We start from the raw sequence: 22,327 nt of genomic DNA, 5'->3' as shown, positions 1-22,327 counted from the left end.
ACCAAATGCAGGATTCTGCGTATGATAGTATAATCACATTCATTTATGCCAGCTAGCATGAGTGAACAACACGTGGAGATCATCACTGATGATGAAGCAAGCAGTTTTACTCGCGGTACTCCACAGATCTGTGGATTGACCCTGAGTAAATCACTTAATCTTTCATTACCTTCATTTTCCCAAGTGATAATCCCTAACATCCGTAATTATGCATTTTTGTAAACTGCATTAAGGTCTCCAAATAACAGGACCTAGGTAAATGCAAAGTATTGTTGTTGCTGTAAATGTATTGTTAATTTTGGACGTTAAGGATTTATCTGAACAGCTTCAAGAACTTTGCTTAATATTTATGACAGTGGTTTTTCAGAGTGATTTTTTTAATAGCCTCCCATATAATTATAATGAATATTTAAAAGTTAGTTAACTATTGAGGAAAGTATAACAAACACACAAAAGATAATTCAGTAGCCAAAGTGATAAGGTGAGTTCATCAGGCCTCAGCCCTGTCTTGAAATATTATTTGCTGAATTATTCATTGTCTTATTTTATGCATTAATTGGTATCTTAGCAGTTTTGTAAATTGACTTCTTTGTGTGCAGCAAACCAGGTGGGGATATGACAGTGTCTTACACTGTTCATTAGTCTCAAAATAAGGAAATTTTCATAACGTGATGAAAACATCACTAAAGAGTGACAAACCAGGTTGTTAATTTAATTTCTTGCATACTCTTTATTCACTTGACATTACTAGCAACTGTGCATGTTACAGATCTAAAATGTCATTAAATATTTTTTCCCTACAGGCTTTATATGTTTAATTAGAGCATCTTCAAAGTCATTAGCCATTCCTCAATAACAGTTGCTTTCAACCTTTCCCACACTGTGACCTTATTTTTGAAGAACCTCCTCCCCACTGGTACACAGCATGTAATTTTATGCCCGTTCAGAAAAACAGGATTCAACAACTCTGTATTGAATAGGCATGGGATTATTCGTCTGCTTAAATTCAAGTCTAACCTGTGTATTGCCTGAGAAGCCACAGATTTTAAATGTAAAAACTACATGTCCCTGCTGTCGCTAAGGGAAAAACTGCTGGTGGGTCCTCGTTACTGCAACAAAATAGAACAGCTGAAGACATTAAAAAGTTGTCAGAATAAGTTAAAGCCAGTTTCTTTGAAAATCTGACAACAGATTTTCTAGAGTTTATAGCCTGTTACAGTCTGGGCCTTCAGGACAGTCCAAATGGGATTCCAGTTTGGAATGAAAGTTGTCTTAGTAAAAATGTGTTCAGTCTTAGAAGGTGTTTAAAGACCACCCCAAAAATGTAGACCGCAACCCAAACTTTCAGAATAACTTGGACTACTTGTTCAATCATTTCTGCTTTTAACAACTAAAGACACACATGCATAGTTATCTACAAAATAGAAGACATCTGTGTGAAAACAAGCAACCATATGGTAAAGTAGGATTCATTAGAAAAAACTGTAAAGTCCTGGGGACAGGGCAATTTCTATTTCTTCAGGGCCCAGAAAACGTCGCCTGGTGTTCTTCTCGCACATGCTTTTTTTTCTGCCCTAAGGGGAGATTTCTGAGGCTGTGGATCAGCTGTCAACAGTATACTGATGTCACTTCACAGCAAATCTCACTTATCATAATCACTACCACCAGTGAGATGCCTCAGCGTTCAGAGGAAAGGAAATTGGTTGACATTAAACCCAAACAAAAGTTTTCTATCTGCAAAAGCAATTCAGATTGAAAGAAACCCTGTCCTCGCTACCTGTTACAGGTGTTCCCTATTCATCAAAGTAACATAGGTGTTTAGGGCTGTGTTTGTTCATCATTAGGCCTGGATAACGAAATTGTACCAGCGACTCATAGCACCTTCCTTTAGACTCAGGCCGGCGGGGACACGGTCTCACCTTCCCTGCCAAGTACACAGGCATTGTCATCAACGCGAGTCTCACATGCCAATTACTGCCACTGGCTGCATAATGAGTTGGCCCCGAGAAGACAACACAGGACTCGGCGGCCGTTCTTCCTCCTGGCTTTGCCCGGACGGGGCTTCGCCACAGCCACTGCCCGGGCCGCAGAGCAGAGCCACCCCCCGAGGTCGCAGGCATACAGCAGCTCGCACCCCAGCCGCGCTGCTCCGCTCCTGGGGGGCCCAGCCAGCTGCAGGCTCAAGGGCCAGGGGAAAAAACGGACGCGTAGGCCGCGACTCCCCTCAGGAACGGCGGCGGGGAGGCAGCGCCCGCCACCGCCGATCCCGCCTCCTCAGAGCGGCTCCCGCCGCCTCATCCGCTGGGACACTGGTTTTTGCCCGTAAGCAGCCACGTCGCTGCCGGGCGGACGAGGAGGAGGAGCGCGGTGCCGGCCCTACCGCCTCCGCCGCTGCCTCAGCCCGATGCGGAGGCAGCCCCGCCAACGCCTGCCGGGGTCACGTGACAGATCCCGCGGGAGACGGGGGGGGTGTGCTTCTCCGCTCTGCGCATGCGCCCTGCGCAGGGCCGCGCGGCGCCAGTCGTGAGGGAAGTCGGTGACCGTTTCCGGGTTCGGCGGCGGCGGCGGCGGCGGCAGCGGCACCGGCACCATGTCGTGCGCCTTAGTTCCCTTCGGCCACTTCCAGGACCTGGAGGCGGCTCGCGACTTCCTGTGCCCCAACCGCCGTCAGGGCAGCGTCGCGGCCGGTAAGGAGAGCGGTGAGTCCGCCCCGCGGTGCGGGGGAGCTGGGGGCCCGGTTTGGCCCGGCCCGGCGGGGCGCGTGTGGGAGCGGCGGTGGCGAGGGCCGCTCCCCGCGGCCCCCTCGGGGCTCCCTGCGCCCCTGTTCACGGCCGGGGCTGCTCTGACGGCGAGGCCGGGGATGCCGGCTGAGCTCGTCACCGCTCTCCTCACCGTCCCTGTCCGCGCAAGAGTGCGCCGGGGGCGTGTGGGGGGTAACCGCGGATGGCTGAGTGCTCGGTATCGTTACCGTCGTGACAGAGGGCCGTAAAGGGTGGCTCTCCTGCTGCAGGTGCCACATCTTCCCCTGCAGGTTCAGATTCTCCTGGTGTCGGGAAGTTTCGGGTGCTCAGGTGTCGGTCCGTATCCTGTAGAGCGTAGGTGAAGCTCTTGGGCCACAGGCCTTGCGTGCCGCTAACTTCGACATGAAAGTTTGTAATTTTCTCGCTGAGAGTGCGGTTGTCTGAAAGCTTTCCAGTGAAGTTAACAAATGTTGTGCGTGTAGGGTTGTCTAATAATGCCAAACGTGCTCAAAGTATATTAAAGGTTTAGTTTGGCGTCTTAAATAAAAAGACAGTCTTACAGCAACTACAGCCTGAAGCTGTGGACCAGATTTCTGTTCTGTGGGGCAATGCACGGCAAAAGCTGAGCTGTCTGGCGCAGAATCTGTATACTCAACAAAGAAGAAGGACCAGGATAGACGGTACAGGGAAACGAAACAGTGGCCTGTATGTTGCTGGTGCTGTGATGTGTTAACTATATGTGGCTGATGTTTTGTCTTTCTGGCAACAGCATGGAAGGAAAGTGTTTGAAGAGGTTAATGAGGATGCTTGTAAAGCCCTCTCAACTGTAAACAGAGCTAGGAGAGAAAGCAGCAAGGTGCTTTTTTAAAAAAAAGCTTAAAAGGTCTGTGGGGGAATAAAGAGAGGGGAGATTATAGGATGGTTTGTGTTGGAAGGAACCTTTAAAGTCCATCTAGTCCAACCCCCCTGCTATGGGCAGGGACATCTTTCACTAGATCAGGTTGCTCAAAGCCCTGTCCAGCGTGACCTTGAACACTGGCACTGATGGGACATCCATAACTTGACTGGGCAACTTGTTCCAGTTCTTTCTACCTTCATTGTAAAAAATGTCTTCCTTATAGCCAATGTAAAGCTACCCTCTTTCAGTTTAAAACTGTTGGCCCTTGTCCTGTCACTGCACGTCCTATTAAAAAGATGACACAACAATTGTGAAAAAGTTTTAAAAGTACACTATATGTTCAGCTAGTTAACTTTACCACTAAAACTTCTGTGTGCATGTTGTTATATTTTATTATTGCCTTTTCTCATGTTCAAGATTGAATTTAATTTACTTGTTGAAATGCACTTGGAAAAAGTAATTCTGGAAGACTTTTGTACAGCCAGTCTTCATTGTCCAAAACTTTTGGTAGAAAACAATTATGTGCTGGTACTAGTGCTTGTTGTTTGACTGTAACAATGCTCTGAAAAACGCATACAGATTCCATATGGCTTTTGTTTTGGTGTCATCCGTATCTAAAAGGAGGGATTCTGGAACTAGTAGGGTCCCGTTAGTGCCTCCTGAATACTGAAGATAAAAGCAAAAGGTTGTAATGTATTTGTGTTTCTAAAAGTATTTCTGAAAGAAATGAAAATATTTATTGTATTTGGTGGTACATGTGAGAGAAGTTCGTGTAAAATAACTTTTTGGGTACTTCTGTTGGGGTGGATTTATCAAATAGCAGCTGTAAAGAGAGAAAACATTTAGTATGTTGTAAAACTACAAAAATGATAGAAGCAAAGGTGTATGTTCTAAAATGTGCTGTTCTTCCATTTTAATGAGTTGGCTGTATTCTGCACTGTTTTTATATTTGCTCATTCAGTCATCGAGGCAGAGCGTCAGAATTCAGAATAAAGTATTTCTCAAAATATTGCTTATTTAGATTCATTGAAAACTTTTGCGTTTGTTCCTGTGATTTTTTTGATACCATGGCTGTTTTCATGGTTCAGGGTAAATGAGCGTAATTGTAAGCAAGTGAGAGTTCCCAAAGTGACTTTTAAATAAGATGATAATTAGTCACTTTGAATGCACTAAGGGTTTCTGCTTCATCTTTGACAGGGAGACAGACTGTTAACAATATGCAGAAGGATTTTAAGTTAGAAATAAGTAAATTGTGGCGCTATCCCAAGTTAGAAAAAACTGGGTTCGGCTGGGTGGAACAGGAGATTCTTTTGCCATTAGGCTTGTTCCTCCAAGTCTGCTGCTACTTTGTGGCATAACCAACTGAATAGCTAAGCTGCAGGGTTGTTTTGAAACTCAGGTTGAGATGGTATGGGTCCTGCAGCTACTGCTAATCTCTTGGTCTTGCACCCACAGTTTTTGCTTTGGTTGGAAATACTTATTTCAGTTTTTCAGTCTCTGTTCCTTTATTTTTTCCACATACATACTAATTCATTCACTTTTCTTAGTAAGCAACTGACTTGTTGCATGGCAGTCCAAAATTACTCCCTTTTCTCTTTGATGATTGTTGTGTACCTTGACTTTTACATTGTCCACATGGAAGAACTCTTTGCTGTAAATAAAGTGTTAGTGAAGAAGTGTGAGAACATAAAACAAATCTCTGCTTCTAATGTTGTGCACTAAGGAAAGAAAAAAATTTTGTCCAAGCAAGTTTTTGTTGGGCTTTTTTCTTTTTTTTTAAAGTGCATTTTGCAGTCTTATGGCACAAAAGCCAAGGCAAATATTTTTAACTAAGCAAGATACAAATAAATGGTTTTTATCAGGGAATCCTGTAGTAAAAACTGTTGCATTGGCAGAATGCACTGTTTTAAAACAGTAGTTGAATAAAGTTGTACATTTAGAAATGTGAATTTTAATCTGCTTTTATATTTTTACTCTTTAGCGGAAAAAAAGCTAGAGTAGTTTGTTTTTACTGGCAAGTTCAACAAAGAAAGTATGTTCATTTGCTGTCAAAAACAGCTTTTGTACTAAAGCTATGTTTATTCACATATAAACAGTTACATAAATATTAATAAGCACATGTCAAAGTTCTAAGTATTTTTTACTTTAAACTGGAGAACCAGCACCTTTTATTTACAATTTTTTTCTTGTGTGTGTGTTTGTTTTTTTTAAGTTAAGCTGCATTTGTATGGAAATTCTTTCACTGATATTTAAAGGTTATAGTGCTAGCTACCTTAGGAAAACAAATGTTTGTTAAATATTTTTATTTAACAAAGAGTATTTCAATGAAAAAAATGATTACTTTTTTTTTTGAGTCATAACTTGATGTTTTAGGTGCTTAGTAGAATTTTAAAAAGCTCCTGTCAGATATTGGATATCAAATGTTTTTTTGAGAAGGTGTCTCCAGGATCTTCAGTGTGTGGGGTTTAAGGGTTTTGTTAGAAGCTGTAGGTCATCTCTTTTCTGGTTTCTTAGTTATAGATCAAAAAAAAATTTTCTGTGAGTGTGTTGGCTATGCTAAAATCTCAGGTGATTAATGTGAAAGCATGTTTGTAGATAAGTTTTAAGTGAAAAGAATTTGCTTGCTTCTGAAAATGCAAGCAGTATACATTTCTAAATCACTGTATGATACTGTGACTTTTATTAAAGTTAAAAGTTACGTGTCATTATTATGAATAAAAAAGCTGTACCTTCTTACCTAGTCATAATTGACATAGCAGCATATTTAATTTATTTATAATAAGTTAATCTAGCTTGTCAGTTTCAAATTTAATTTGAAAAGGTTTATTGAAGTGCTACGTATATTAAAAATACAGATGTAGGTAACTGAGTTTAAAAAAAATAAATCTGCACTTTTATTCTAAGGGAACTTGATTTTTTTTTCCTTCCTTTGTATAGGTAAATGTTTAAACACATTCAAACATGGAAAAAGATGATGGAAAGCATCCTATCAACTACAACTTCACTTAATCTTTTCCTGTAGCCCAACAGTTTGTCTAGTTTGTGTAAAGGATATGCTTGTCTGGTAAACTGGGGAGGAAAAGAAGAAGTGTCCTCTTCCTTTGAACCTTGTGTAAAGTCAGTTCTGCAGGTGCCTGTTTCCTGCTAGGTCAGGAAACACTGGAAGGAAGGGTTCATGTGGTTCTTGTTTGCATTATGCAGTCATATGTTAAGATTGCTGATAATGCAATGCTGAAATAACTTAAGTAAAGTTTATAGACTGCTTGAGGTGACCATTGTTCTGCCATGAAGCAATATATAGCTACTTTTTTATTGTAGATGTTAGAATAAAAGGTGTTGGGGTGGATCTTGCCTCACATGGCTTAAATAAAAACGATATTGGGGAGTAAGCTGGTTAAAGATGCTTCATATGGAGTTGCCATACCTTTATTCTCTAGGGGAAAAAAAAGGGTTTCAACATTTTTCATATTTTAATGAACAGGACTAATAAAGCATGAGGATTTAAGATTCTTGGGAAAAGTTAATGTTAATAATGAGGCACAAATCCTCTGTGGAGCCTGAGCCTAGTGATATCTAAGTGGCTTTGAAAACTGCTGCTTCAAATGTGCAAATACTGGGAATAGAAAGTATTTGCATAACTTTTAATTTGGCAGCATGCTGTGTTGAAGATGTTTTGGGATGTGTGTTGGCTAGATCAAAAACCAGCTGTAACGGTTAACTCCATTATACAACTGTCTATAAGGTGTACACATGAATGAAAAAAATCCATCTTATTTGCAAAATGTGATAAAGCTTCACAGGCATAACAGAATTTTAGCATTAATTTCTTAATGGATATTTAACTGAAAGGAGCAGAAAATTGAGCAATAAAGACACATAACATTTTCTATAGTCTTTATAATCTGAGGAATTTAACCAGAATTTATTTAAATTGACATCTCTCTGTTCTTCAAGTAGACTCTGAGCTTGAACTGTGTGTTTTAAAACATTTGATAGGCTTGATGATAGCAGTTCAGTGATGTAGCTAGGTAGGACTGCTGCTAGCTGAACTTTGGGGGCATTAAGATGAAATTAAAAAGATGAGTCCTTTCCTGGTGTGCAGATATTTTTAGTTCCCAAGTGTGTTTATCTCCCATTACCTAAATGAAGTTAATAAGAAGAAAAAAATAAACCCAAACTTGTCCTTGGGACTTTCCAAGCAATGACACCTGCATCTTTGATAGTGAGCTGGTCACTTCGGAGTGGTGTGTGGCACAGCACACAGCTTTGAGATGCTGCTGGTTATTCAGGGGGAAGAAAAAAATCAGGCCCCTGCTTTGGGGGCTTGCTCAGAGCTATGAGGTGTTACTTTACTGCTTCTTTTTACAGTAGGAATCGTGGCTTAAGCCTGGCAGAGAAACTCTTCTTCAAAATCCAGCCCTGTTACATTGAAAGCACCCTGAAAAGTGTTCTTCAGCCCGGTTGCTCTAAATAACATCTTTGGAGTTGTGCATGCACAGTTTGCTTTATCTGGATCAGCTAATTTAATTCAGAAATACAGGCAGCCAGGCTTTTTATTTCAGAGTTGCAAACAAGGTTACAAAGGAAAAAAATACATGACAAAAGTTGTAGATTGCATTTAGCAGTAGGGTTGTTCTTAACTGTTTCTGTATCCCTCTTACTGAATTTGGTATATTCCTATTAAAGAGTCTTCTGACAAGCTCTTTTGTATTGCCTCTTTAATCAGATCCTCCCTCTCCAGATTGCATTATATACATTTAAGATGCCTTTCTTCCAGTTTTTATGTAAAATATCATAAAAATATGCACTCTACCTGAACTGTGTTACGTCTGTAATTGTTAATACATTCTGAGATACGGGGAAGACTAAATGACATGCTCTCAACACACGACAGGATGGTGTCAGAGTACTTTGTCCAAATTATTTTGGCACCCGAGTTTTGCTGCTTTAGCACCTCCTTTACTGGATAACTTCTTTCTTGCTATAACTTAAGCTGTCACACCTTAAAGAAAGCTGAATTTCTACATCTTGTATGCAGTCTGTTTCATTTGTTTCCTGTGCTATATAGCATCACAACCCCCCCCCACCCCCGCCACGTTACCTCAAACTTTGTTTTTGGAGTTGTTACAACTGTAAGCCATGAAAATTCACAGCATTTCTTTAAAGAATCTATGTAGTATCTGGACTATTTTTAACTTAGTCATCTTTTATTCTGTTGAAAGCAGTTGTGACCATCTAAAGGAAGAGAAATTGCTCAAGTGGTTCTTTTTCAGATTAGTGAGCTAACTTAGAGTGTCATATTGGTCCCTTTCGCCCCCACCCCCCGGATGTCTGAAGTGATAAGAGAAAGTAAATGTAATACTATTCTCAAAAGGGGCTTCCTAGTAATGCTGGCAAAACAACCTAATATATTTGTCAGTCCCCATGTTGGAGGAGCTTTGGGAATAAATGGCCTATGATTACTGAAGAGCAAGAAGATTCTAAACTATTTCTAAAATTCCTTGGCCTGAAGAGAAAAGAAACTGCTTCTATTTCTTCACTAACTATGCAATCCAATGGTATCAGAATTGCAGTAACTACACATAGAAAAAAATTTAAACTCTTGCACTTGCACGTAAGCAATCATTTCTTGCCCTATTACTTATTAATTTTATAAGATCTTAAAGCATGAATGGGAAACAGGCTGGAAGAACATAAACCCAACAGACTACACACATGTAATTAAGTGTTGTGGTTTAACCCTGGTAGGCAACTAATACCACACAGCTGCTTGCTCATTTCCCCCTACAGTGGGATGGGGAAGAGAGTTGGAACGGTAAAAGTGAGAAAAGTTGTGGGTTGAGATAAAGACAGATTAATAGGTAAAGTAAAAGCTCTGCATGCAAGCAAAGCAAAATAATGAATTCATTTACCACTTCCCATCAGCAGGCAGGTGTGCAGCCATCTCCAGAAAAGCAGGGCTCCATCATGTGTAACAGCTGCTTCGGAAAACAAATGCCATAACTCTGAGTGTCACCCCCTCCCTCCTCCTTCTCTCCCCCATATTTTATTGCAGGGCATGACATCATATGGTATGGGATGTAGTTAGGATCAGCTGTCCCAGCTATGGCCCCTTCCCAATTTCTTGCACACCCCAAGTCCGCTTGCTGCAGGCCAGTGTAAGAAACAGAAAAGGCCTTGATGCTGTATAATCACTGCTCAGCAAGAGCAAAAACATCGGTGTGTTTGTGTCATCACAAATCCAGAACATAGTACCATACCACCTACTATGAAGAAAATTACCTCTATGCTAGGCAAAACCAGTACATTAAGATATGAAACAAGTTGATGCATGACTTGATTGTATTTACAATTTTTATATGTACAAAGAATGTACATATTAGTCTTTTGGCTGATGCAGCTTGATATTTTATGGCTAATAATCTAAAACCTGTTGAGGACAGATTACTAGCTTGTGCATGAGTTGATATTTTTCTTACTTATTAAAAGAAATAGTCTATGAACATAAACTTGCTTGTTTTAAAGCTATATGTCAGTGTAGGGTAGGGGTAGTTTGACCTTTGTAGCTTTGGGGGTCCAGTTTTCAACACATGCTCTCCCACTTGGGCAAACATAGACTCTTCTGGGCAAGCCCATGCCAAGCATGTCCTCTGGTAACCTGCTGCATGGAGCTGGAACGTAGATGTGAGGGCAGGAGAGAATGGCTTCTGCTGCCTGCCCCAGGTCATCATGCTGCTCTGGAAGGAAGGACAGTGGCAGTTTTCTGGGCTCAGAGATAGATTCTGCAATTTGGGGAGGAAGTCTTAGATGGAGTAAAAACATCTTTCATATTGAATTTTACCTGCTAAATGCCAATTAGACCTCATTGGTCTAGATCTGTTCTGAAGTTTCTCCTCTGTTCTTGTCTTTTAAACAAAACATGCTTATCAGTAGAAGTTGTTCTTTAGAGTATTAAGTTAATGATAAATATGGTTGAAATGAATTCTCCTGTACGTTAAAACCAATGCTGTGCGTGTGCAGCATTTAAAGCAGCTCTCCAGTTTCAAATGTGCTGATGATGGATTTTTAATGCTATATGCTTCAAATTAAAGACTGAAGTGGTTCTTGTAGACCCAGTAGATGAACTTTTATTTTTGCAGTATCCCCAGTAAAACAAAATCTGGAATACTGCTGCTGCTTTATCAAAGTAGGGAGAACTGTTTACCAGGCGTCTACTACTAGATAGAGATGAGTGGAAATGCAGATTTGCACAGGAAAGATTGATTTTTCCCGAAAGTGGACTGGAAGAAACAAACATGTTGCAAGTCAAGAACTGTTTAGGGCTTGTTTGGGTATTGGTTACTAAATACTGTCTTACATTGCACAGTTGCTTGTTCTGATCTGTAATGTTACTAAAAGAAATGGTGGGGTATTTCTTAAAATCTTCATTGTAAACAGAACTTGCATCCTATGTCATCTCTCACTTGACAAACCTTATGAGGTACTGGTGCATGGGAAAGTCTCTGCAAGCTGACAGCTGCTGTGCCATGTTTTGTGGTTCATTGGCACAGGTGAATAACAGTGTGCTTTGAGTTTAAGTATGACGGGTGTATCCCTCTGCTGCTTCTCTGTCTATTGTTTCAGAGATTAGTTGTCTATTGTTTAATACCTTGCTTCACTAGCCATTGCACAGGTGAAGTGTCTGAATAACATGGATAAGGAAACAATTTTTAATTTAATTTCTTTTTAAAAAAAACTAGTGTATGGAAGCAAGGAAAGAATGCATGCAGGGGCTTGAGAAATACATATGATTAGCGCATGCAGGGGCAGTCTGTGCAATGTGGAGGATGGATATGAAGGAGCAAACTTGTAAACCCTTGTAAGGTGGAGGAGAGGCTGGCTTTGCAGAGCAGGTCACAGTTCTGAAAGATCTCTGCAGCTTCATCAGTGGGATAGTGCATCACCATTACCTCATTTTTCCATTCTTTTTTGATTGATCTAGCTTCATCCAAGGAAGATGACAACAACCATGAAAATGTAGCTATTTGCAAAGAGGCAGCAAGAATCCTCACAGTTGAAGTTTTATGTTGGGTGTTCAGCCTCAGAATTGAGGTGGCTGATGCTTCTTGGAAAGGTTGGTCTGCTCTGTGCTGTAGGAAAGGCATTGGCCCTGACTGTGTTTCTTGGGTATGGTTATGTTTCTCTCTGGACTGTGGCACACTGACAGATTCTTTCCTCCATGAATTTTATAGGAAGGAGGTTTTGTTGCCTTTTGAGATAATATGTGTAAACAGAAGTAGAATTTTGTTAGCTGTCTTAAACTAAATATTGAAGTTAGTTACTGTTTTCTTGTGGTTTATATTCAACAGTATTTGCCATAATTCTCTTTTATATATTTGTACACCGGAAAATTCTCAACCTCAAATACAAGATGGGACCATAAACCTTGGAAGCTTGTTGCTTATATAGTTATGCCTGAAATAACTGTGCAGTCAGATCTGTATTGATGATGATGCAGTTAAACTGGCTGACTTGCCTGTTTTGGAGATGGTACAGACCTTTCAATTTTAACAAAAGATAGTCATAGAGTGGGCATTTTGTCTTCTATAGTCTAGTGAAATACCTTCTCAACAGCATTTGTAGAAAGTTTCTTGCATAAGCTAAAAATTTTTTTTTAAAGGTTGTCTTCATTAGCCATACAAAAGTTTAAAAATCTGCCTAAACAGACAGAATACAGATTTCTGTTTTGTTGTACTGGATTCTGCCTTTGTTTGGTGGTAAAGGAAGCAGATTTTTTAGATAAAATAGAATTGGAGTGTTCTTGATACAAACCTTCTTGTCTGTACTGTTTGACCATCCAAAATGGCAAAGTCTTGCTTGCTTAAAACTAAATTTCAACTAATTTGAGACATGGCATTTAAAGAACTATTTAAGGTCAAAGTAGCCATGACATCAGTTAATGAAAAACTTGAAAGAATTTCTTGGAAAAGGCTTGAAGTCATTGATGTTACCGCTTCATATTTCATGCTAGTGCTTCTAGAGGGAAGTCAGTGCTTGGCTTTTCTCCCGAACTGCAATGATGCTTCTTGACTTATTGAGGGTTCCAGTGATGGTGGTGTCTGAGAATTGTACATCTTCTACTAATAAATGCCTGTGCATAATTACCGTTTGCGTAGTCTTTTAAATTCACATCAAGTTCTGTTTTTTTAGATGAAAGAATCACAGATTTTTTTTGTTTTACACAAGACTACTACATTCACTCTTCTAAACCAACTGAGAAGTATGCCTGTCTCTATGAATCTCTATTTTATCAGGTGTTTGAGGTATTTTGTAAGCTTGTGGTTTCTCTGAGGTTTCTGAATGACATAATTGAAACTCATCATTGTCTCATTAACTTTCCTCTGCGTTGTCTTGCAAAGACATGAATAGCCAAGGTCCTTGTGCTCATCTTCCCCTCAGAGGCCACAGCTTCAGTTTTTGCTTTGGCTGCTTTGGGAGTGGTGGTGGATCTGCATTATCCTGGGCTCAGATGTTTTGTTGTCACAGGGGAATTTCTATGTACTGTCATTCCCTGTTAAAATGAGCTTATGTTGCTACTGGCTGATCCTGCAATTGACTTAAACCAAACCAAAATACACCATTATGGGAAGGAAGATTTTTTTTTTTTCTTATGTGTAGAAGTACTGTTTCTCATAAAATTGTGCATATGTGGTTCTTGTGGTGTGTTACAGGTTGTCTTATGCCAGTCAGTAAAACATTTGGGGCCTATACATAGAGTCCTGAAGGGTTGGAGGAAGCCTGCTACCCCCTGATTTGCCCTCTGTAGCTGCCTAATATGTACAGGATGGGGCTTTTGTTGTCTTTTGAGTAGTAATAATTAGATAAATCAAGCTAAAGTTTAAATTTTGCAGTGAGGTCTTAGGTCTCTGTACCTACTGGAGAAAGTTTTTGTCAAGAGGACACATAGGGTTTCCCCCCCTTATGCCTTCACTCTTTGCTTCAGCTTGCATTATAAAACTAGAAATATGTCCTGGCTTTCTTGAAATGTGTGTGAGAAACTGAGAAAAACCAAATTTGATTGAATAATTTGATCTTGTAAAGTGCAGAGAGGCCCTGTTGAAGGATCAATGATGTTTTGTACCAGACACTGTAAGATGTTACTTACCCATGGTTCTAGATGCAGTCCGTCAAAATTAATTTGATACAGGTGTTGTAACCTAAGTATAAATTGGAAACAGGTGTAACATCTTCTGTTACTGCTTTTCCATAGTGTCAAAAATGGAAGTAAATACAGAGAAGACAGCCATTTCTACCACTTCATGTTTCTTTGTGTAGAACTCATTTAGTATCTGCTGTAAATGAAGTTATAACGCATTGGTGGGGAAAGGAAAACAACCACCAGCAATCCTTTCTGAATGTGTTTTTCATTGCCTGTTCTGTATTCATGTGACAAATCTTTTTTTGCTTAAAGCAGGCAAATCAACAAGCTGGGAAGATGGTGGCTGGGGAGCCTGGGATGAAGCAGAATTACAAGAACCTGTAAGTCCCTATATATGAGTTTTCATTGCTAACTTGCCTATTCTAAAAGACTTTTCCACTTGTTTGTGTGTGTGTGATGTGGTTTTTTTCCTCTTATATAGTTATCACCCAGGCAAGAAGGATCCTAATGAGTGTTTTAAATGTGACTGCTTGTTTGTCCCTTGCTCCTGTAATTGTTTCTAAATATAGCTTGGATGTTACCTATTGTGATAATTACTCATATTCTTGGATTCTGTAGGTTTTTTTCTCACTAGAGTATACACACATCTTTCTGTGCTGCAGCAGCTTTTTTGTCCTATAGCCAGCCAGAGAAAGTAGGGTGTGGCAGTGGAGTTATAATAATCTGCCATAAATTAATATATATCAAAACCTCCTAAATCATGAGCCACTAACACAAGCATCTTTCTAATGATGACATAGTACTCCTTTTATGTTGTGATGTGCAGATAGTGTTACAGGAGGGATCAAATTCTGTATGTAGGATGGGGCAGCACAGTTGCTCTTTAAAGGGGGAAAAACATCCCTCTGCCCAACTAGTTAAACTAAGAATAATATGGCTAGTCTGTTAACTGTTGATAAGGCTGAGGCTTCTAGCTACCAGATGACTTGCATAAGATGTTAGGGAAGCTATCCATGTAGAAATCCCCTGCACCTGAATGTATCTTTTGAACGGAATTGCTTGGTTAATTCCCTGTTGGAAAGAGCTAATGGGGTAGACTGAGGAACCCAGACCTCACCTTGCTAACAAAACTGTCTTATCTACTGTCTTTATCTCAGTGTGCAGGAAGTACACCCAAGGAGTTGGGCGGTATCCTTGTAACTACTTACTTCAGCAGGGAAACGGATTTTTCAGCTAAGGTCACAAACAAGTTGAAATGAGCATGGTGTCTCCCAAGGATGAATCACTGACGCTGATGTCAGGGAATGACAAGAGTATAAAAACTTTTAAATAGGATGGGTATTCAGCTCCACTATAATTGCCATGAAATGAGTGTGTTTCTCGGGCCACGTCTTTGTTAGATGTGCTGTAATGTTTGTAACCTCCTTAATGAGGAGAACAAATGTTTTGGTTTTTACTTATGTTGTAATTTGATAGAACTAGCAGGTGTTGCCAGATTGAAATTGTCTTATTTTTCACTCTTTTCTTTAAAAAGTCAAACTGTTCTGCCAGGTGGTTCACCCCCTTCTTGTTAAAGACCTCCTTCTCCTCTGCTTACGTGTTTTCCTCCAAAGTTGCTAGTGGTTCCAGGTCAAGCTCTTCAGAAATAAAATACTGTCATCTACAGCAAACAGGTTGTTCTGTGTAGGAACATATAAATATATGAATCTGTATGTCTGAACACACACCAAAATGAGTGCATCAGTCTAGCACAGAATTGAGAATTACTAGTATAATATAACAATGAATTCCGTTGTTAAAACTTTTAACTGTTCGTTGATTTGCATTATAATTGGTGTAAACCACATCTTTTCTTGGAATTACTTAAGTCACCTGGACAAGTAACTTTTGAGAAGGCACTGAAAATTGAAAAAAAAAAAAAAAGAAAAAAAAAAAGAAAAAAATTAAAATTTTTAAAAAGTTTTCTTCCATAAGGTCTTTTTATGGAACTGATGAGCTATTTTATAGGGATGATGATGTTGAAATCTTGTCTTAAATGCTGATTTTAATAATTCTGTCTTTCACCTTTTAGAGTAGTTTCTTTTGACAAATTCAGCCCTTTCCCTGTTTTAACACTTAGCTTATTTTTGCCCCTAATATGATGGCCATATTTTATGTCTTTAATTTCAAGTTCTTTGTTTATGCCTACAGATAATTTTATTTAAATTATCTGAGATATAATTTTAATTCCTTTTAATCTTTAAATAAGCCTTTGATTTCTGTTTCGTCAGTTTGAAAATCATGACATTAAAAATTAGTACAAGGCTTTTGTTTAGGTTTTGGTTACGTGTTTTTGTACATAATACATTTATCTCTGTCAGGAGGAGTTAAAGTTGTCATGAGTATCTCGGACAACTTCATCACCTTTTTGTAAAGTCTTGAAAAATGCCAGTAATTAGGGGAAAAATTGTTGCTATAGAACTTGGTGTCTATCAACAGACAAAAATGACATGAAAATAGGTTATCATCTTGCAAAAATCAAGAGATAGTGTGGACAAAGGTAGTTAGAACGTTTGTAGTGTGCTAATGTAGACGTTACGATGGATATACAGGGTATTCTGTGCACAAGGTACAACTTTATGAAAGGAAAAAATTACAATGAATAGCTGATTAAAAATATGATATGCAAATTCTTCCTACAGTTTGGTTGGTTTTTTTCTCCTGCTGGGAGTAAATGTGTATAGTTTCAAGTAGATGCAACTTTTTTACAACATAATAAATTGCACAGATCAGAAAATGATCACACTGAAGTTGTATTTAATTTAGCTGCTTTGAGATACTAGAGGATGGCGTAATACGTTGGAGAACTAGGAGACGGTAGGATTGGATATGTGTCTATAGAAATGGAGATGGATGGAGAAGGTGTGTTTATTGCTGTGATCAGGGTAAGAGGATGGAGATAAGAAAGCAAGAGTATCATCTCTGAGAGACCTTGTAGCAGTCTGCTCAAAACCTATGACCTACTTTCTGCCTGTGAGCTATGGTTAGCAAGAGTGACCTTGTTTGCTCTGCAATCAGATATTTGGCTTGTTGCTCTGAGGAAAAAAGATGCAATCTTTTTGCTTTTATACGTAATGATGGCATCTAAGTCTTTACTTACCCATCATTAAACCCTTAAAACTTGGCACTTCTTAGGTTGAATTTGTTTCTTTGTAAAGTTCCTTGTTGTATAAAGGCATGTGATACCTGTTGCACGTTACTGTGAGGCTTTAGTGTGAATGCCAGCTTAGTTACTTTCTTCATGCATGCATATATTTATTTAATGCATCAGCTTGGATAAATTATTCATTTTGAGTATGGATTATAAGAGTAACTAGAGAGAATCCAGTCTCAAATCAATAATAATAAAACTTTAAATCTCATTCTTTTAGTTTCTCTTTGGTGAAAGGAGAAGATTTTGAGGAGTAGAGTGATAAGTACTACTTTGTTTTCTGTTTGTAAACACACAAAATTAGTGCAAGGTTGATGCATTTCTCATGGCTCTTCATGCAAGTTAGAGCTGTAGTGACGTGCTAAGTAATAGTCCATTCAGTGCTGGTATTGAGGGCAAGCCAAATTGTTGTCATGAATCTTGCAAGTTCTGCTATATTTAAAAATTGTTGCATACATTGACTAAAGTTTTACCTGTAGGAGGAAGAGGAATCTAATTCCAAGAACCGGAGAAATCACTGGCTTCAGGACTGTGTGTTGTCCTTGTCACCAACAAATGACCTGATGGTAATAGCTAATGAACAGAAAGCAGTCTTTTTAGTGCGTAAGTATACATTCTACTAAATATATATGCTAGTATGCTTAATAATAATCAGGACAAGACTTGCTTCCGCCCACCCCCATCTGCTTACCTCTCCAAGTCATACCTTCAAGAGTTTTGAAGTGTATGTGTATTATCGTACACATAATGAATTTTCTAGGTACTGCTTGGCAAGTAAGTTGTTTTGTCTTTACTTCTCAGCTATCTTTTACCTGATAAAACTATTTTAACATATAATTTATACTATAAATACCCAGTTGTTTGAGATGCTCAGAGATATTGACATTAATTGTGCTCAATAAGAAAACCAAATCTTTTGTGTTAATTTCAGCCATTAAGAAATACTTGACCTCATTTTTCTTTTCCAGTGGAAAAAATGAGCTGAGCCACTGTCACTTGGAGGAGGGAGTATTGAGGTGGTTTGTTTTTGAGATTTCCACCTTTGATAAAAAATTCCTCTCCATCTTGAAGAGTGGGTGGCTTTATATTTTACTCTAAAGTAGGGCTCTCAGAACTTTTAAAGGACCCTTAGTAATAAATATATGAACACTGATCAGCCAGCTGCTGTTTACATATGTGCTGTTGCCTGGGATGCTGGTGCTGTTAACAGCTGCAGTTGGTGATAGGTGAGCATGATGAAGCGAAACCTCTTGCTGTGGGGAATATTACACCATTTTAAAACAAGACCAGGGTGCTGAAGCTCAGAGTTGCATAATTAAGTAGATTGCATTGAGTTCTCATGCTGCATTTGTCATTCCCTGCAAAGTTGTGTGTTCCAAAACAAATGTAGATTAGTTACTAATTTTTCACCAAAAATTAAAGGATAGCAGCACTCCTCAGAAAACTCTTATTGGATCTAGAATAAGGAGGTGATTTAGCTGACTTGCTAGAGAACTGCGCAGTGGCAAATATACCACACAGTGGCAGAAGCGTCTCTTTGTTGCAGATTGTCAGACAAATGGCATGCAACACTAACTTTTTTTTTAGTTGTCCATTGGCACCTGGGAGATGATTCAACAATCAAATTTCAGCTGTAATAGCACCCTGTGAATAACAAAGTATAGTGTTTTCTAACCTTGATTATGATGTGATGATTAAAAATTGTCAGATTTAATGTAGGATTCCCATGTCCTTCTTGGCGGTTAAAATTAAAATTTTCTATTTGTTTAAGCTCATCTTCAGTAATCTTCCCAGAATAAGTTTGCCCTTGCTTAGTGCTTTTCTCCCAAGGATCCCTGTTTCATTAGTTGAATTTTGATGAAGTAGATATTACTGTATAAATCTTTTTAAACAAAACCAGGCATTTCAGAATTTTAGTAGTGTGTTGTTCCATGTAAATTGCTAAGAAAACATGAGAGTTCTTTAGAAAAGTCACTAAAAATGTCTTGTTATTTTTATGATCTTCAAGGTTTGCAGTTGGTACTTAATCTAAATGTGGTAGGATGGACTGTACAGAATAGAAGGATTAGGAATAGAACTACATTTGTGAGATGCAAAACATTACAGTTTTATAGATGGTGTCTATTCTTAATGGCAGCTAAATGGAAGCACAGTGACAAGGGAAAAGAGGAAATGCAATATGCTGTTGGCTGGAGTGGCTCTCTGAATGTTGAAGAAGGGTAGGTGTTGAAATGCAGCTGTGATTAAAGTGTCATTTTCATGTTTAATAATTAGTAGCATATGCTTGTTACTTGTACTTTTTTTTTTTTTCTTTCATCTGAGTGCATTCACGGTCTTATGCATTTTGGTGTTGAAAACAGAAATGGTGTAAACCTGGGTGATCATAAACATTGTCTGCAAAGGTCACTCTTCATGCGTGGTGTGATGTCTCAGGACAAGTTCATACAAATTAACAGAGGTACTCTCTGTGCAAATCAGCGTATTTACATGTAATTTAGATGTTTTAAGAGATCTGCGTTATCATGCTTTTTATAAGTTCCTCTTCTAGAAGGGAAAAAAATAAGTACCCTTTTTGAAGAAGGTACTTTTATAGTAGAGATGAAAATTTCTTAGGGGATGTTGCAACTGGAAATGTATGAAGTTGTTTTAGAAGTACTTTTTTTCATTTTCAAAACCTCAAGAAAATATAAAGTAATCTCTCCGATCAAGAAATGGTTTGGGGCTTTAAGTCATTTAGGGACTTGGAAAATTTGCTTTGGTCATACATTTGGTATTTGTACAGTATTTCTGCTCGATCTGTCTTCACATAACCAGACAGACGCTTTCTCGAATCACCCATATGGAAGAAGATTTTGCATTTCATTATTAAGTTTGCAGCCTTGAGTTGCTGTCTGCCTTTGAACATGCTCCCTATTGGCTTCAACCTTCTGTTATGCTGTAGGAGGTGCTGACTTAATCAGCTTCTCTCCAATCTGTAAAAATCATAATCCTTTTCTATAAAATTGCTGCTGCAACCCATTTGACCTGTTTTATGTGCCTCTCTTTTTAAGTCGTGTCTCCCCCCCTCCCCACCCCCCCTGAAATTACCCTATCTTTTATTGAAAAAAGGAAAAGAAATTCTGCTTGGGGGTTTGTTTCTTACTACTCTTACAGCCCCAACAGACACTATCATATGGAACAGGTAGATTTTTTTAGGTAGACATGGTTATATTCACTACATCTTGATTTAAGGTTTTTGAGTGTTTCCTGTAGGTGAGGTTTCTGTTTCTCTGAAAATGTAAATATGGCAATTACTGTCCAATTGCCAAAGGACTTGACTTCTCTGTGCCCTGTCCCCGTCCTCCCCCCAAGTTGCCTTCAACTGATAACGTTCTGTGGCTGAGCTTTGCTATTGGAAGATGAGATTACACTGAGATATTTAACATTGCTTTGAAGTTGGAATTGAATTGCAACTCATGTCAAACTTGCATTTAGAAAGCTTTTTTTCTGTAACTGGGGAATGGAAGTGACCTGAAATGCAAATAATCAACAGTACTGCGGGCATTTATGCTTTAAGTGCTGTTTGGGATGTCATCTTGAATTTAGGTGCTCTTTCATAAAACCTTTGTACTGCTTCTGTTTCCCCAGACATTGTAAAACTTTCGTCATGGTAACAGTTAAATAACTTTTGATTTGAGATATTGAGGCCTGCTCATCTTCTTGCCTTCTGCGTGCTTTGCCTGCCATGCATTGAGCATGCTCAGTTATTGCGTTAACTGGGAAGACCATGTTAGTCCTTCAAATGCTGTCAGATTATAAAACCGTGAAATGCAATGGATATAAAATCTACCTAATTGTGTAATGTATTTCAAAAATTTATTTTGATAAGTATGGTTCAATTGTTTTTTTAAAAAAGTGGTTGTTCTTGGTATATCATTATAGATCAGTAAAAAATTATTTACCTTTAGGTACAGGAGTTTTAACTTGAACCTTTACTGAAGAGTACTGGCACAGTAATCGGTCTGTGAATGATGAAAGACAATATTAACAAAGTGTAATAAGCACTCATGCAATCTTTTTGGGCAGTGGGGAACTTGTAATTGAACATATCTTTAAAATGAAGAAGTTTTTTTTCCCTTTTTTTAGTATGAATTTGATATATTGGGTGCTACGTTAATATATTCTTAAATATAAAAAATGCTGACGTGGCAAGTTCTCTTGCGTAGAGCAAAATTTCACAACTGGAGAAAAGTATACTTACTAGTTTTATCTTTTTGTTTCTAGTGAATGTGTGAGTAGTGTATTGTGTATTCCATTGGCAAGTCAGAAGAGGTAAGGTTTGATATTCTTATGTATATGTCATCTTACATTACACTGTTATATGTCTACAGCTTAAAGCTGGATTGTTTTTAACTTCTAGTATATCTTTGTGAAACAGGAGTTCCACAGGCCGTCCTGACTGGACCTGCATTGTGGTTGGCTTCACCTCTGGCTATGTTCGTTTTTACACCGAGGTAGGTTTCTCAGCATGGCAGGGCCACAAGCAAGCTATTGTAATAAACATCTGTTTCTATAAAACTTCGGTTTCTGCAGGTAGTGCTTTTTGCCTTCCCTAAGAAAAGGGGCAGAAATATTCACGCTTACTATTCTTTCTCTTCTAGAGTGGAGTACTGCTTCTTGCACAGCTTTTAAATGAAGATCCGGTCCTACAGCTTAAGTGCAGAACCTATGAAATTCCCAGGCATCCTGGTGTCACAGAACAGGTTTTGTCAGATTATTTCAAAAGTGAAGTGGCAGTGTTATGGGGTATGGAAGGGAGTCCTTGCTGTGAATCCTCTATGTCCTTTACCAGTTTTTGATGGGATGGACAATTCCTTAGAACAAGAGACTGGATTTCTTGTTCTAGAAGTAATCATGACTGTATAGTTTGAGGATTCAGAATTTATTTTTATTTTTTTGGAGTATTTAGCTAGCTGTCTATGTTTGTTCTGTTTTTCTCTGTGATAACCTTGCAAAGGAAGGCTTCATTAATTTCCTGTTTATTCACTTATGTGCACAAAATATGATAATGTATTGATGAAAGGAGAAAATGCAACTTGACAGGTGCCAAGGGCTATATGTACTCATTCATAAGAACTTACCTTAATTATTTCACAGAGAAGATAGCTGAAAATGAAAACAATCTTTGTAGGAGATAGTGCTAGGAACCTGCATGTCATTATGCGTGTTTCCCGCAGAGAAGGCTCTTGCAGAACTCAAGCTATTTAGCAGAGAAACCAACTTCCTTTGCTCTTGGCTGAGTTGGCATGCTTTATACAGAAAACTAATGAAGTTACAGAAATTTCCAAGTTCACTTTATAGAAATGCTCATGTGATTTAGC

General features: G+C 38.7%; 1 protein-coding gene across 8 annotated transcripts in view; it reads left to right on the top strand.

Annotated features, from left to right (window-relative positions):
• RAB3GAP2 (RAB3 GTPase activating non-catalytic protein subunit 2) overlaps positions 1-22,327 on the top strand; it is a 240,196-nt gene that overhangs the window by 187,028 nt on the left and 30,841 nt on the right. For 2 of the 8 annotated variants that reach the window (XM_049833928.1, XM_049833925.1), the window contains exons 1-7: positions 2,527-2,699; positions 14,090-14,157; positions 17,447-17,570; positions 19,105-19,186; positions 21,231-21,278; positions 21,385-21,460; positions 21,608-21,709. In XM_049833928.1, coding sequence (XP_049689885.1) covers positions 2,591-2,699; positions 14,090-14,157; positions 17,447-17,570; positions 19,105-19,186; positions 21,231-21,278; positions 21,385-21,460; positions 21,608-21,709 — 609 coding nt within the window. In that variant the 5' untranslated portion in view covers positions 2,527-2,590. Of the gene's footprint in view, positions 1-2,526; positions 2,700-14,089; positions 14,158-17,446; positions 17,571-19,104; positions 19,187-21,230; positions 21,279-21,384; positions 21,461-21,607; positions 21,710-22,327 lie in introns of those variants that run through there. The other 6 variants (XM_049833933.1, XM_049833931.1, XM_049833926.1 and 3 more) reach the window with 6 other exon arrangements.

This window comes from Accipiter gentilis, chromosome 30 (assembly GCF_929443795.1).
Source record: "Accipiter gentilis chromosome 30, bAccGen1.1, whole genome shotgun sequence".
NCBI lineage: Eukaryota > Metazoa > Chordata > Aves > Accipitriformes > Accipitridae > Astur > Astur gentilis.
Note: the sequence above shows the minus strand (reverse complement) of the source record. Positions and strands in the feature narration are given on the sequence as shown.